Source organism: Gopherus flavomarginatus, chromosome 8 (genome assembly GCF_025201925.1).
Source record: "Gopherus flavomarginatus isolate rGopFla2 chromosome 8, rGopFla2.mat.asm, whole genome shotgun sequence".
NCBI classification, from domain to species: domain Eukaryota; kingdom Metazoa; phylum Chordata; order Testudines; family Testudinidae; genus Gopherus; species Gopherus flavomarginatus.
In genome coordinates this window covers 59,879,767-59,895,789 of record NC_066624.1, presented here as the reverse complement: position 1 = coordinate 59,895,789, position 16,023 = coordinate 59,879,767, and the positions used below count along the sequence as shown (strand labels likewise).

General features: G+C 44.9%; 1 protein-coding gene across 3 annotated transcripts in view; it reads left to right on the top strand.

The window, feature by feature from the left end:
• The window catches only part of SLCO2A1 (solute carrier organic anion transporter family member 2A1), a 106,360-nt gene that overhangs the window by 15,795 nt on the left and 74,542 nt on the right, over nucleotides 1–16,023 (top strand). For 2 of the 3 annotated variants that reach the window (XM_050965470.1, XM_050965469.1), the window contains exon 2: nucleotides 10,937–11,048. In XM_050965470.1, coding sequence (XP_050821427.1) covers nucleotides 10,953–11,048 — 96 coding nt within the window. In that variant the 5' untranslated portion in view covers nucleotides 10,937–10,952. Of the gene's footprint in view, nucleotides 1–5,484; nucleotides 5,586–10,936; nucleotides 11,049–16,023 lie in introns of all 3 variants that reach the window. The other variant, XM_050965471.1, reaches the window with a different exon arrangement.

Genomic DNA, 16,023 nt, shown 5'->3' with positions numbered 1-16,023 from the left:
AAATTTTCACCAGGAAAAGTTTTTCAGGTCAAAATCAGAGCATGGCCTTGAACCTGGGTCTTCTAAATCCCTGTGGAGTACCCAAAGCACTGCCTATGCTAGAGTAACAGTTCTTGATGTTTCCAGGACTGTGAATCACCTTGTTGCCCCCAGCCTCCAGCACGAGGGAGTCGTGCTGGTACTTAATAGAGTGTCAGCCTTTCAGGCACTCAAGCATTTTCCTTCGATCTATGACAGCCCTGACTTTGCCTTTCAGGTTAACCCAAAGTGTGCCTCAGTCCCCTTGAAGCATCCCCCTGTGGTACCCAGCCCCTGACACCAGCTACTCACAGACATCCCACATCCTCTGTCCCAAAGGAGCAGTGTTATCCCAGTTTTACCTTAAACTACTGCTCCTATGTAACGTACAGCACTTGTAATGAAACAAAAGGTTTATTTAAGAATGAACAGGGAGAGGAACAAAAGGGTGTGATGGAAACAAATGGTTACAATACAAAACAAGATAATAAAAGGTGAACTATGGACTACACTTATCAATAGTTCCCTTGCCTATCTAATATTGTTGGTTGTTCCCCCAAAGTTCAGTCTGTTGTAGAGCTGGCTGGCTTCCCAGGAACAAGGATCCAAACTTTCATGAAAAACACCCCCACTCAACAAGATGACTCCTCAGTGAATGGATCCAGAGGGCCTATCCCCACTCTAAGTTATACTGAAACAGTCTGTCTTTATCCATAGACAAGGCCAACCCCTGTCTGTTGTAATGTTCCTTCTTGATCTCCAAGAGGTTTCGATTGTTTGCAGTTGTCTTTAATGGTTTTCCATTGACTGTTCTGGGATGAAGCAATGGTGGACAGTTTAGCCTGGCATTACATCGCTGGCTGACCAGGAGATGTGGCCACTCTCTCTGCATGAATAGGCCATCGCTGAATAATATTACTGCCTGGTGACATCTTTTAACCTTACAACCATCAGGGAATAAACATCAATATAGTTATGTTATTCCTTAAATATCAATATAACCCATACACACATTGTGCCAGGATTATGCTTTCAGTAGAGACCTTACATGTTACCTTTTATGGACAATTACCCTGTAAGCAATGTATTTGATATAGTGAGTTTGTAGGTCTGAGACAAGAGTTGTTTGCAAAGATGAAAGGACTCTTTGCCAAGGGGCCTTTGTGTCACAGGATGATCTCCATTTTCCGCCCGGAGCTGTTCTGCTTGATATAAATAATTAAATGTTTAGTGGGCCAGAGAGAGATTAACTCTGCAGCCCTGTGATTCGGGCAGTTAGCTGGGATGTGGGAGACCCAGCTTCAAGTCCCTAATCTGTCTGATTCAAAGGAAGGACTTGTACCTGATTCTCCTGCATCCCAAGTGAGGGCCCTACCCACTTAACTTTTGGCCATTTTGGGGTGTGTGTGTGTGTCTCTCTCTTCTTATATGAAAAATTTCCAAAAGTCTCAGCTTTGTTCTGATACAGAACAGGAATATTTTTGAAAAAGTTTAATGAGATGGGGAAACAATTTCCCACCCAGGTGTAGTTCAGTAGTCTTCTCCACACCTCACCCTGTGTTTAGAGCTTCCTGCCTGGCCCTGTGCTGAATGACCAGCCTCTCTTCACTCAGCCCCCTCCTTCTAGCTCATGTCCTCCACAAAGTGTAGCACCGGTAATCCATCAGGGTGGATAATTTCACACATAATGATAGACAATGTTTCCAATGTTTTGAGATTTTTCTCTCACCCTGTCAGCTGATGCATTGAGGGCAAGATTTTCAAAAGAGCTCTTGGTCAGATTTCCAAGGGCTCAGCACACTCACTCAATTTACAAAAACAACAAGGAGTCCAGTGACACCTTAAAGACTAACAGATTTATTTGGGCATATGTCATAGTAAAATTCCCAAATCTGGACCTTAGCGTCCAAAATATGGGTACTAGCATGAATTCCCCTAAGCTTAATTACCAGCTTAGATCCTGTAATGCTGCCACCTACCAGGAAGAGCGCCTGATAGACTCTGGTCTCCCCCAAAACCTTCCCTGGGGACCCCAAGACCCAAAATCCTTGAGTCTCACAACAAAGAGGAATAAACCATTTCCCTTCCCCCTCTTTTCTTCCTCCCAGCTCTTTCCTGCCCTGGGTACACTAGGAGGTCACCGTGATTCAACTCCTTGAATCACCACACAGAGAGGAATGATACCATCCCCCAGAGGCAATCCAGATTCAAGCTCTGTGAATCTAAAACAAAGGGATTCCCCCTTCTCCCCTCCCTCCCTGTTAAGTACAGACTCAATTCCCTTGAGCCTCAACAAGGGGAAAAAATCAGACAGGTCTTAAAAGCAAAACTTTTAATAAAAAGAAAGAAAAAAGTAAAAGGTCTATCTCTGCAATTTAGATGGTAAAAAGTTACAGGGTCTGTCAGCTTATAGAAACTAAAAAGAAGCCTCCCCCCAGCAAATACAATTTAAAATACTTCCGGCAAAGTACACAATTGCAAATAAAGGAAAACAAATAAAAAGACTATACCGCCTTTCTACATTTGTACTTACAAAATTGGAATAGAAGATTAGAGAGCCTGTAGGTACGTGTGGTCACTCTCAGAGCCCAGAGAGAACAAAGCCAAACCCAAAAAACACAAACAAAGGCTTCCCTCCACCTAGATTTGAAAGTATCTTGTCTCCTGATTGGTCCTCTGGTCAGGTGTTTGATTCCCTGTTTGTTAACCCTTTACAGGTAAAAGAGACCTTAACCTTTAACTATCTGTTTATGACAGCATAAGCTTTCAAACAATAAATCCGTTAGTCTTTAAGGTTGTTTTTGTGGATACAAACTAACACAGCTACCTCCTGATACTTCAATTTACAGAATACTCAGCTTCCATTTAGGCACCTAACTAGGGGGCAAGCTTTTCAAGAGAGCTCAGTAGTCAGTGTGCTTGCACCATGCTGAATCTCTTGAAATTAGGCTCTGTGTGTCTGACCTGTCCTGCCTGCCTAGCATGATTGTGTGTGTCTGCATTATCCAGTGTGGATCATATTAATAATGCTCCATAACCAATAATAAGAAACATTCAGCTTTGGGTCTAAGTGTCTCACATCAGGGTTAAGTCACCAGACTGGGATTCAGGAGATGTGGACTTTAGCTCCCCGCCTTGCCATAGGCAATGCGGGGCAAGTCACTTTATGTGCCTTAGCTCCCCAGCTGTAAAATGGGAAAAATCCTTCCTTTGTCTATTTAGACTGTAAGTTCTTTGGGGCAGGAACTGTCTTTTACTCTGTATTTGTACGGCACCAAGCATGATGAGGCCCTGATCTCAGTTAGTTTCCTGCAATGTAATATAAACAGTAATAATAATACCAGAAGTTCCTGTACCAATACATCTTCTTGGCCATAAGAGGGAAAAAACAGTAAGACCAAAATATTCACTGTTCTTAAGAATGTGCGACTCTGTGTGTCGTGCCTTTCTGAGCCGAAGCCCAAAGGTTTTTGGTTGTATCTTTGCTAGCTTGCAATTTTGCATAAACACGTTACATGAAATATTCCATGAAGTGTTATATACAGCTGCAGACTGCCCCTCTCCCAGCTGGCTGTGGGGAAAACAGCAGTGATTGAAGTGCTTGCTTTCCCCCACAGGAGTAACTATGCTTCCATTCTGCTGTTTGGGTGGTGCCAAGTGGCTTTGTCTCTGCATTGAAAGATCAGCCAGTGGCTATACTAAAATGTCCGGCCAGCGTTCTCTAGAAGCTAATTGGAAGGCTGCAGTGAATGAAATGCCTTTTATTTAAAAAAAAAAAATTAAACAAACATTTTGCTGAGCCCGACTCCAGTGTAGCTGGTGGGCCCCCCTAATCAGCATGTACAGAGCACTGTGAAATTATACCGCTTGCTGCTGTCGTGGACAAAGGTCCCTCCCAGAGAACAAACAGCAGTATCTCATCTTGCCTCAGGAACAAGCAGTGTTATTTTTGCTGCTAACTCCTTGTACCTGTGTGTGTGGTGCTGCTATTGAGAACTTGCAGGCCAAAGATCACTGAGAAGAATGGGCTGGGTAGAGTGGATGGAGTCCAAGTGAGACCTGGAATCCAGTTATTGGCCAGTGTCCAATTAAAACCAGATTGAGGAGAGTAACCAGTCTGGGACTCACCCCTTAGAGGCACCCCCAACTTTTTTTGGCACAAATATGAAGGAAATGAGCAGCATTAAGGTTATTATTAAAGCTGTCTGGGTTGGGGAGGCAGGCAGATTTCACCAAGATTCTTTCCCAGCCTTGTGTAGCACAAGCTGCTACAGGGTATGTCTACACTGCAATGGGGAGATGCGGTTACACCACATGTCGATCAGCGCTATCACCAGTAACAATAGCAGTGAAGCCCCTCCACCCTGAGGACCCTAGATGCATACTCAAGTGGCCACAGCCCATGCTGCTGCAGCTTCGCTGCTATTGCTACTCGATCTAATTAGACACAAGCTAGCTGAGGTCCCTCTACACATGCTGTGATCACACCTCCCCACTGCTGCACAGACATACCCTTAGAGGGGACGTAGCAATCTACAGGCTGAGCAGAGTCTTCATGTTTTTGGTTGATGTAGGCTCCACTTAACCATATTTGTTTCTACCTATTTAAAAGGGCCTGATTCCTCACTGTGTCCCTCCACTTCTACACCAGTGTAGCTTCACTGCCATCAATGAGGTGATGCCAGCCAGAAACTGGAATAACGGAGTGGTGGGTCAGGCCTGATAGACTTCTTTCTGATTGCTGCTTTGGAGGGGAGTGAGGTGGGGCAAACAGTCTGATGGTGTAGATGGGGGGAAATGGGTCTGATGTTAGGATCTTTGATGGCCTCCTTGAGCCACTTTCATGGCTCAAAGGGACTGCAAAGCTGGTGGATCTCACCAGATGGGAATAAATTCAGCATAGAGGAATCCCTGAGTGCCTGAAGCCCCCAGCATAGCTGGGAAGAGGGGCCATGAATGGAGTATTCTCAGCCCCCAGAATGGCCATTTGGATTTGGGATAATGGGGAACTGGGATTAATTTAGAGAAGACCTGAGGCTTTAGAACTGGGGAGTAGCCAAGGTGATGTAGACTGAGTTCACCCAGACCTGAGGATTGGGGTCAGTACCTCTAGTATTCTGGCCATGCATTTCTGAAATACACTACCAGCTTCCTGCTTTCTACCCTCTGGGAATACTGTCTAGCTAACTATTTTATAGTCCTGTTCTGCTGCCCATCACCACCTCCTACATGTGACCAACTGGCAAGGGCAATCTTAGAGCAGCAGGCAGGACCAACTCTAGGCACCAACAAAGCAAGCATGTGCTTGGGATGGCACAATTCCAAGAGTGGCATTTTTTTTTTTTTTTTTTTTTTTTTTTTGCTTGGGGGTGGCAAAAAAACAGCCCTGGCAGCAGGTGGGAATGCCAATAGTGGTTGAGCTTGCATTCAGTTTACTGCACTGATTCCTTTTCCTTTAATTCCAAGTGCTTAATTCCAGTGTGGAGTTACCCCTTGGCAGTGCAAGAAGTATGACCATTTTAAGGAGGATCTGATTTCAAAGCCTCAAGAAGAAATGCATCCCTGAGGTACTGTAAACCAAACCAAACCAAACCACACACTGAGATTTTCCTGCTAGTACTTAATTTCGCCAATATCACATCAAAAAGAGTAATAAGAATTTGAAGCTAAATTCCTCTCCCTCAGTGCTGTAAATCAGTTTCTTCCTATGCACTAAATCCATAAGCTATACCACTCAGCTTGCCAAGACTCAACTGTGGGGCAAAGATTCAAAATGAGGACAGTATGGAGAATTCTCAAGATGAGGCAGGATTCACATTCTCAGCAGAAATATGTTTTGCCATTTCCATTGCATGACCCATTGTTTTGAGGGCTGTAATTTAAAATAATATAAGAGCAAGACCACCAGCTCTGTACCAAATGGGAGTAAATTTGGGTCTAGAATTTGGGGTTTCTCTTATAAGTAGACAGTAGCTGAGAGGTATGACCACACCTCCATGATGGCCTGGGTTAAGTTGACTATTCACTGAGTAATGAAGCACCTTCTGCATATGATGCCTTCAGTGGCACCCATGTAACCTCTTAGGCTGGAATGGGTTTGCACAGGTGTTGCTGAAGAAAATGGGGTGGCACAGGTGTAGCTAAGGGTATAAATTTGGCAGGCAGAACCTCTGCCATAGATGGTGATGCTTAAGATGGAAAGAGCCTACCATGACAGTGTGAGTTTGTTGGGTTAGCACTTAGTATGGTTATGCTTTGAGTGTTTCTGTATCAGTTAGTGTCTTAGCTGTTGTGCACAGTGGGAGCTGATCTGTCTTTACTTATATAAAGGTGCTCAAATGGCTTTGTCTGTGGCCACTGAATATTCATTGCAAATCAGGCATTGTTTGGCTGGTTGTGTGTGGCCAGGGGTGAAAGTAAAATTGAACTCCTACTAGTATGGGAGCTGGCTCTCGGCCCCCTGGAAGGGGCGGGCCCTTGAATGGAAGGGGTGGGGCAGGGGATCAGTGTTCCTCAGCCAGCCCATCCATGCTGCCTGGCCTGCCCCGCCCTGGGCTCCAGCAGTGATTTAAAGGCCTGGGGCTCTGGCGATAGTGGCAGCAGTGGCTGGAGCCCTAAGCCCTTTTAAATTGCCAGCCCTGGGGCAGCTGCTCCTTTTGCCCACCCATTGGTGGCCTGGGGTTGGGTGCACAGGGGGCAATGATGTTAAAGCTCTGCAGCGCTTTAAGCAGGGTCCTTAAAGCGCTGCCATGGCAGCATTTTAAAGTCACCTGTATGGGCTGGTACTGGTGGCCACTTTTATGGGTATGCCGTACTGGCCTATACTGCCTTACTTTCACCCCTGTGTGTGGCCCTTGCACAAGTGCGTGGTGTAAGCAGCCATCTCTCTTCTGAACCCCTTGCACAGGCTCAACCACAGTTATAGCAATGGCACTCTGCAGGTGCAAGCACTGCTGGAGGCTGCTACTTCCACAGGTGCTAATCCACATCCAGGCCAAAAGATTAGAGCCCCAGTTCTGCAAAGCACTTCAGCACGTACTTAAGGCCCAACCCTAACATCAAGGGATTTAAGCACCCACTCTAACTGGATTGGGGGTCTCGCTTGATAAGTACAACATAAGTGAATGTCCTGCTGACATGGACTGTAGCTGAGCAGTGGGAACAGAAGCATTAGTATGTTGGGTCATACCAGTAAACAATCTAGGCTGGGACTATTTTATCACAATCAGCTTCCCATCTCTAATTGTTGTTCTCTTCCATGATACATTGTCTAACATCAAACCTCTGAGATTGCTGATGACCTGGCTAGAGGCGATGTGCCCTGTAGTGTGGGCTGATGCTCTTTGCCAGCAGCTGTTGGGGTTCTTTTTGGTTTTTTTTATTTTATTTTTCTATTTTAAAGTAGATCGGGTTAATTTAAATCCATCTATGAAGACTTTTTTTTTTTTTGGTTGCAAATAAAGCAGGAAAAAAATGCCCCTTCCAGATAAATAAGGCGTTTGGGCCCTGATCCAGCAAAGCACTTAAGCTCCACATGGGACTGGTTGGTAAAGTTACTCCCTGCACAGTGCAACCTGCTGCTATCTTTATTAATGCAAAAAACGTACTTTTGAGGCGCAACACTCCCATCAACCCAGAGTCAGACTTTGCGGGTGTTATGTTGCTTGTTTACTGGAGTGCTATACAGAGGGATACTTAGTCAATTAGTGGAAATACCCCATTTTGTAACAAAGGGTGTGTCTGCCCGGTACCTTCAGACCCACTTGGAGCATTCTGTTTTTGAGACAGGCTTGGGGGACTGTGACATAATTTTTTGCCACCCCACCCCACCTAAATACAAGCAACTGGCTCTGAGCCATTTGCACAAGACGCTGATATCCCAAGAGTAACTATCTCCTTGTACAGAGATCGGGCCTGACTTTCACTGCCTTGGACCTATGAAGTCATTTACACAGTTATAAAGTGCCTCAGATGTTAGCTACCTGGTTGGCATAGCTCCACCCTATCCTCCCGGAAGATTAGTAAGTCAGCAGTGTTATTTACCAATGAGGACACTAAGGCAGGAGAGTTAGGTGACATGAGCAAGGTCACAGAGCCAGGGTTAGAGCATTGGAATCCCTTTTTCTCAGCCTCATGCTCTGTCAACGCTGCCTCTCCTGCTATTGTGGCCAGAGGTTACTGCACTAGGTGTTTCACCAAGAATCTGCCTTGGAATGGAGCGGAACTTATGCACACCCTACTGCCCACCTCAGCAGCCTGGCTGCCCTTGCCCTCCACATAGTCATGAACTCATCTGGGGTTCTCCTAAATATCAAGGGAGCTAGGGCCAGGGTCTTTTCAGTCCAAGGCTGAGGTGCTTTAGTGGAAACCAGTGGCTGGCTCTCAGCCCTGGTGATCTATGTTTTCAAGGCTGTAATTGCACGGGGGTTGGGGAGAGAGATTTAAGGAAATCTGAGAGTTTTCTTAGGCCCCTGGAATCAGTGGGGATCCTTGAGTGCACCTCAGTCTCAAATTCAAACCTGCCCCTGTGTCGTTCAGGCAGCGATTCCATACTTAAAGGGGAGTTTCTCACTGGCTGAGCCACTATAACTGATGCTAAATGGCTCCCAATTTAAAATTCAGAGCAGCCCCAGCAGCTCACCCAGAAGTTTATTTACTAAAGTTGGCCAAGTACTGCAAAAAAGAGTTCCTGAGAATTAATTTGACTATTTTAAAGTATTCGCTTTGCTCTGCTCCTCCCTTACTGTCTTTGCTTTCTGCTAACAAGAGTAATCAAAGGCTACTGGCCCAAATGTTCTTGGAAAGCAAATTCTAGTATTCATGGTGGAAGTGTTTGCAAGCTTTTGCAATCATGAAGTGGAAACAATTCCATGTGATTTATCTGACCAATCACAGCTAATCAGTTCTGGTCAAGTTTACATTTGTGAGCTGTCTAAAGTTTAAAAAAAAAATCTTTGTTTACTGTTCATAATGAATGAATATAAAGATATCACAGTCAGCTCATGGATACTTTGCAAGGAGAAAAAAATAGCCAGAGTAGATGGGAGAGTCCAATCTCCTGTCAGTAACAATGGTTAAGTACTTCAAAGGAAGGTGTAAAACTCTGCAGGAGGTATAATCTTCCCCTAGGAAAAGCTTTTCCTAATCCAGAGCTTCACTGAAGTGCAGAAGCCCTTCAAAAACCTTTGTTTGTTTTTTTGGTATTAACCATTATAACTTTGGATATTCTTGTTATCTAAATGTCTAATATCTCAATAAATGCTGCTAAAGTGGTATACTCTGGGATATCTTGTTTTATTCACTCAGCTCTGTGTTTAGCACCAGCTGTGCTCCCAATCCTACCAACTGCTTTGTGCAGGGAGACTCCAGTATCCACTCAGAGCTAGAGTGACCAGATGTCCCATTTTTAAAGGGACAGTCCTGGTTTTTGGGACTTTTTTCTTATATAGGTGCCTATTACCCTCTCACCCCCTGTCCTGTTTTTTCACAATTGCTATCTGGTCGCACTACTCAGAGCCCCACTGAAGTCAAATGGCTCCTGTGTGGGCACAGGGATCTGGCCACACAAAGCAGTGTGCAGGATCATGTCCAGCTTTATTCACAGGCCGTCTTATCCTTCCCAAGAACACCTCCATCCTAGCACAACGCTTAGGAACAAGCAATTTACAGCTAGGCTGTTTGGTGCGAAGGCACTTGAAGAACACTAAAATAAATCAGACTGCTATTGTGCCGCGGTTTTCTAGGGGATCGCTTTGCCAGGTTTTCTCTCCCATGCATGATTGTACACACTGGAAAGCTTCAGGCATCATCTATTCAGTCTGGCATTTCTGAGAAAATATTTAAATTGAAACCCAGCTCCTCCTCCTGAGCAAATGAGAACCTGCCCTTCTCTCCTCCCACTCCTCCCCCCCCCCCGCCCCGTAAAACAGTTTAAATAAATCAGTTCTTTGTGCAAACATAACCCCAGTAAGGTCTCTGAAAGAACAGCTCTCTGGAAATTTACAAACGCAGTTTTTTTGCAAGTGAAAACAAGCAGAGAGCAGAACATGCTAGCCTTGTGTGTGCTGCAAACCTCCCACTTGCTTGAGAGAGAGATTTCTTCCTTTCTCTTGCTCTCTACTTCAAAGTTCCCCTTTGCCAATCTCACCTGCAAGAGACATGAAAGGCAGATTAGCACAAACATAGTCTGCACAACAAGCAGGCATCCCTTCATCCTTTCCCATCTTTTAGGTCTTTATTCTGCTGCCCATTACTGTGATGTACTGGTGCCTTTCGTGTTAATAAGATCGGCAATAGCAAAGTCCCTCTTCCTGGAGCCTCTGGCTTTCATTAGGTTATACAAACTCTGCTGGAAAAGGGGATTGAGGGGAGGAGGGGGAGACAAGAGGGTGATTGAGGCTGTGAATATCTTTATGGTGGGAAAGCAATATCAAATATTTTGCAGCACTAGCTAAGGGATCCAACTCTGCACTGGTGTATTTTATGATCCACATGTGTGGGGGAAGGGGGGGAGAGGAAGGGAGGAGAAAGAGCTCCCACCTGTCCCTGGAATGTCATATGTGTGACAGATTTTTACCTATACCTGCCCGAGAGGGGTGGTGTGAGAGCCTGGCTTAGCCTCCCTGTGCCTTTAAAGTTCTCTTTACACACACACAAGAAAAGAGGGAGGAGAAATAAAGTTTCATCATCACTATTCCAGAGAACAGTCTTATAAAAGCTTCATGCTCACGCTCACTAAGGCTCACATGCTTGGACAGCTTTCATTTGTGACTTATCAGAATCCAGGCTGGAGGAAAGGAAGGAGAGAGGTTTATATCAACAGACAGCTGAGCACTTCGGCATTTTGGTACACTTCTGATTTACTGGCAAGTTAGGGAAAAGAGAGAGGAAACTAACTGTGTGCATTGGCCTCCAACAGGAATTCTAATCAAACAATGGGAGTTCAGCCTGAAAACAGCAAAGCTCCAGGCGTCAGCAGTAGCCCCAAAAGTTGTCGCACCTGTTACCGGAACATCTTTTGCAATATCAAGGTAAGGAGCTTAACTTTGTATTACTTTTCTCCCTTAGATGCTTGGGAGAATGAAGACATGTTCGCTTTTCAAATTTTCACAAGTCTTTTACCAACAGCAGCATTGGTCCTGATTCACACTTTAGCTCCTAAAACTCAGTGCATTTGTTAAAACGCAGCATTTCAAACTCCCTCATCCTCCTGCAATACCAAGTATTAAAAGAAGCTGGCAAGCATGTGGCAGGGCAATGAATGTAGATTTGGGGGTACAGTAGTTCTTGGCACAGTGAATACTCGCAGTATAGTGCAATGCAAGTTTCTTGTTGAGATAGTTGTTCACAGTAAGAGAGGCACGGACACATAGGACCAGATTAACAGGTGGGAAAGCTATGCTGATTTACACCACCTATGGATCTGGCCCCCTACTATTTAACCCACAACATGTCTTTTATCAGAGGGTAGCCGTGTTAGTCTGGATCTGTAAAAGCAGCAAAGAATCCTGTGGCACCTTATAGACTAACAGACGTTTTGGAGCATGAGCTTTCGTGGGTGAATACCCACTTCCTCAGATGCATGTAATGGAAATATCCAGGGGCAGGTATATATATGTGTGCTAGCAAGCAAGCTAGAGATAACGAGGTCAGTTCAATCAGGGAGGATGAGGCCCTGTTCTAGCAGTTGAGGTGTGAAAACCAAGAGAGGAGAAACTGGTTCTGTAATTGGCAAGCCATTCACAGTCTTTGTTCAATCCTGAGCTGATGGTGTCAAATTTGCAGATGAACTGAAGCTCAGCAGTTTCTCTTTGAAGTCTGGTCCTGAAGTTTTTTTGCTGCAGGATGGCCACCTTAAGTCACAGTCTTTGAACAAAGACTGTGAATGGCTTGCCAATTACAGAACCAGTTTCTCCTCTCTTGGTTTTCACACCTCAACTGCTAGAACAGGGCCTCATCCTCCCTGATTGAACTGACCTCGTTATCTCTAGCTTGCTTGCTAGCACACATATATATACCTGCCCCTGGATATTTCCATTACATGCATCTGAGGAAGTGGGTATTCACCCACGAAAGCTCATGCTCCAAAACGTCTGTTAGTCTATAAGGTGCCACAGGATTCTTTGCTGCTTTAACATGTCTTTTGTTAGGGAATCATTGGGATCATGGTGTGAAAAGAGAACGCTGCCTTAAAATCATATTAATTTGCTTGGAAAATCTCTGCAAGGACAATTCAGTTGTTAATACGGTTACATGTGTGAGAGATTTCTCAGCTGGTTTAGTTCTCCCTTGCTGTAGTCGTCAAAGAGGTGGATTCATTACCCTGTAAATAAAGGGTGCAGATGATGTCCACACTGGCAGAGAGGGGTGTTGTTTTTTTAAAATGCCACAGCTAAAACTCTGCTATAAACAAGGTCTAGAGGTGTTAAAACTACAACTTTCCCTGTCTACACTAGCATTTAAAAACATGGTAGCAATCACATTTTGAAACGTACTCTTTTTCCCCATGCGCTTTAGCGCACTCTTTGGGCCAGACCCTAGCTGGTGTAAATGGTGTGACAGGTGTTGCACCAGCTGAGGATCTGGCCCTGCCTATTTTGGTGGTTAGAACTCCCCCTGAGGACATTTTAACTCTTTGCTCCCTCAACCCAAAGTCTAAAAAACTCAACAGCTCCTAGAGAACTGCTGGGAGATCCAATTCCTAAACTAACCATGTGAAGCTTTCTCTATTTCACAGACACATGCCTATATTCTTCTTCTGATGTGGGTAGCACAAATGGGAAGGAATAACATGCACTGTGTAAACAGGGAAATAGCCCTGTGTGTGTGAGAGCATGAGCCAGCAGGCATGTGTGTGAGAGGCGACAGAACAGATCGGGTGGGCAGTATGCAGCTGGCTGCAGGAGTTCGGCATGGCACAGCAGTGGCATCGCTACCTGTAAGATCTGATTCCCCCGTGTAAGTGACCCACTGAGAAGCAAAGCAGCAGACCAGCCATTGATCTCCAGGCTGGCAGCAGTTGTCAGTGCTGGTGCACTCTGCCCCTGGGGCTGGTGACTTCCCACTGGCATCAGATAATAGTTGTTTGTTTACCATCTGATAGTAGCTCTGTAAGGGTTTGTCAGCACTTCCTTTAGGAACTGAACCTTTTACTACAGCAGGTCTCAAATGCTCCAGGCTATGCCAGGCACTGAGCTCCCAGGCACACCTTTTTTTAACCTGATTGTCTTTTTAATCATTTGTTTCCTTTTCCTCTGATGGGCAAAGAACAAGCCCTCTTCTTCCCCCACTGCCCCTTCTGAGGGTCTGATGCTTCTTGGGCAGCCCTAAAGCAACACTGGATAAATAAAGTTCATTAATTTGTACCACCTTTTCTGCTCTCGGTTACACCCGTATAAATCCACAGTAACTCCCCTAAAGTCTTAACCCTGACTTTCAGCTGCATCAGCCGCTTTGGACTGCCTTGCTGGCACAGAGGGGCTCTAAGCCCACTGAATGAACTGTGGGGCATTCTCCTGTGGTGCAGAGCTGGCTATGTCACCTTGTCTCCCAGTTGCTGCCAAAAAGGTATGGGACAGGGAAAGGGGCATCTCCAGGGTTCTCTATGCCCTGCTAATCTCTGGCTACCATAATGGTTGAAATGTGGTATGCATGAAGTCATACTAGATGATCAGATGGTCTTTTCTGGCCTTAAACACTATGAATCTATGAAATGCACCTTGGGCTGTTGGCAGCTGGTCTAATTTAGAGCAGCCTTCAGATTACTCCAGTTTATACCAGTGACAGACTCAGGGTACAGCCAGCCCAGGACTGGAAGTCTGAAAACCATTCTTAAAAACCACCTGAACTGTGCTGTCCTGAAAAAAGAACAGGAGTACTTGTGGCACCTTAGAGACTAACAAATTTATTTCAGCATAATCATATTTCGTGAGCTACAGCCCATTTCATCGGATTTATAGAATGGAACACACAGACAGGCGTTGCAGTGTGTGGTCCTCAGCAGGAACCCAGGTTTGGGCCCAGGCTTTACTGCAGATTTCTGCAGTTATAACTGACAGCAGAATCTGTCCCACAGGGCAGTATGTACTACTCCTGTTGGCACAAAAGGCTGCTGGATGCCTGGAGGGAGGCAGGAAAAATATCCGAGACCTTAGAGAAATCATTGGTCTCTAGGCTGTTTTAAGGTTGAAAAACTTGTTAGAGTGGAAACAGTTATTTTACAGGATTGTCCCCTAAACATTAATATCCTTCTAATTAGTGTCCACCCAAATCCGACATGTCTTCACGAGAGAGACAAGGCAGGTGAGGGAATATCTTGTATTGGATCAACTTCTGTTGGTGGAAGCGACAATCTTTGGCGTTTCACAGAGCTCTTCTTCAGGTCTGGGTAGCTCGAAAGCTTGTCTCTTCTGACAGCAGAAGTTCTTCCAGTAAAATATATTACCTCACCCACCTTGTGTCTTTGATATCCTGGGACCATCCCAGCTACAACAACACTGCAAGCAGGAGATCTTCCTTGTGTTTCGAACAGTAATTTCTGCACCATACTGCTCCATTCACAATGGCTTGGGTCTGATGGACCCAGGAACCTTCTGTCAGCGGAGCTTCTTTTAGCTGATTTGTGCAAAGATTCAGGGTACTATTTGACCCCTTGCTAAGCCTGGATAACCAGGTAGCATGCCTTTTTTCACCTCCAGCTTGCTAGGAAGCTCTGTCCCTTCCTCCTGGTTGAGGGCCTGAATACAGTGATCCAGGCATTGGTCACCACCAGGCTGGATCAGTGTAACTCATTGTATCTGAATCTGAATGTGAAGATGATACAAAGGGTTCAGCTTGTACAGAATGTTATTGCCCACTGTCTACATGGCTCAGGCCATGGTGAGTACATCAGGCCCATGTTCACGTCCCTCCGCTGGTTCCCAGTCAGCTTCCAACACCAATTTAAAGCCTTGGTCCTATTTTTCAAAGCTATTAATGGATCAAGCCCCAGCTATACCAAAGGCCAATTTTGATCTTTGAACCACCACAGCTACTGTACACCTCTGGAGCAATGCAGAACCTAAAGCCCAGGAGGAAGCATGTGAGAGCTCGGAGCAAAGCATTCTGTGTTGATCTTGCAAATCCAAAGTCTCACCATCTTTAGTAAATGCTGTAAGGCCTTTCTCTTTGACTTTCTACCATAAGCGACACTCAGTGGATGAACCACTCCTTTTAGTACCCTCCCTGCCAGTGTTGCAAAGAAGTCTTTGAATAAGTTAGTCAAACCTGTTAGCATTTACAAATGAAGAAACAGTGAACTAAAAGAGTTATTAGTATTCTTATTAGCTATTTCTCTGCCTTGTAAACATGTATAAAAGTTAATGCTTTTTACAATACAGAGAAATAGCTAAGGCTTTGTGAGACACTATATTGTGCATATACATTTTCTCCAAGCATCTTAACTAACCAGAAATACTGAGATTGTCTCTGTCTATAGAGATGGGATGGAAGTCTGGGTCAAAAATGATTGCCCCTGAGGTTGAAAAGTGACTGACAACCAGTGGCCACCAGTGCCCTCTGTCAAAAGATGTTGTGGCAAATGCAACAGGAATGGATGGGAGCATTATTGTGCCATGAAGGTTTCATCTTTAACCCAAGAGCAATAGTTTTCCTGGCAGAGTAGCCCCCCAGTTTATAAAGCATTCTACCCCTTATTTAAAAGATACATGCTGGCACTACAAATAATGTATTAAATAAGTAGCTGGTTCTGTACCAATAGTCACTTGGGCTCTACACAGAAACAATTACATGATCAGGGCATCAATGAATAAAGCTAAGTGTCCTCATATAAACAATAGCAAGTGCTGAACACTGCTGTAATTCCAATACACCAAAATTGCTAAGGGGCACAATCCCATACTCTTGGTGTCCCTAAACCTCCGACTGCCAGAAGCTGAGACTGAATGTCCTGTTCTGCCATTCCCTCTGAAGGATCTGGCACTGTCCACTCTTGGAAGATAGGATACT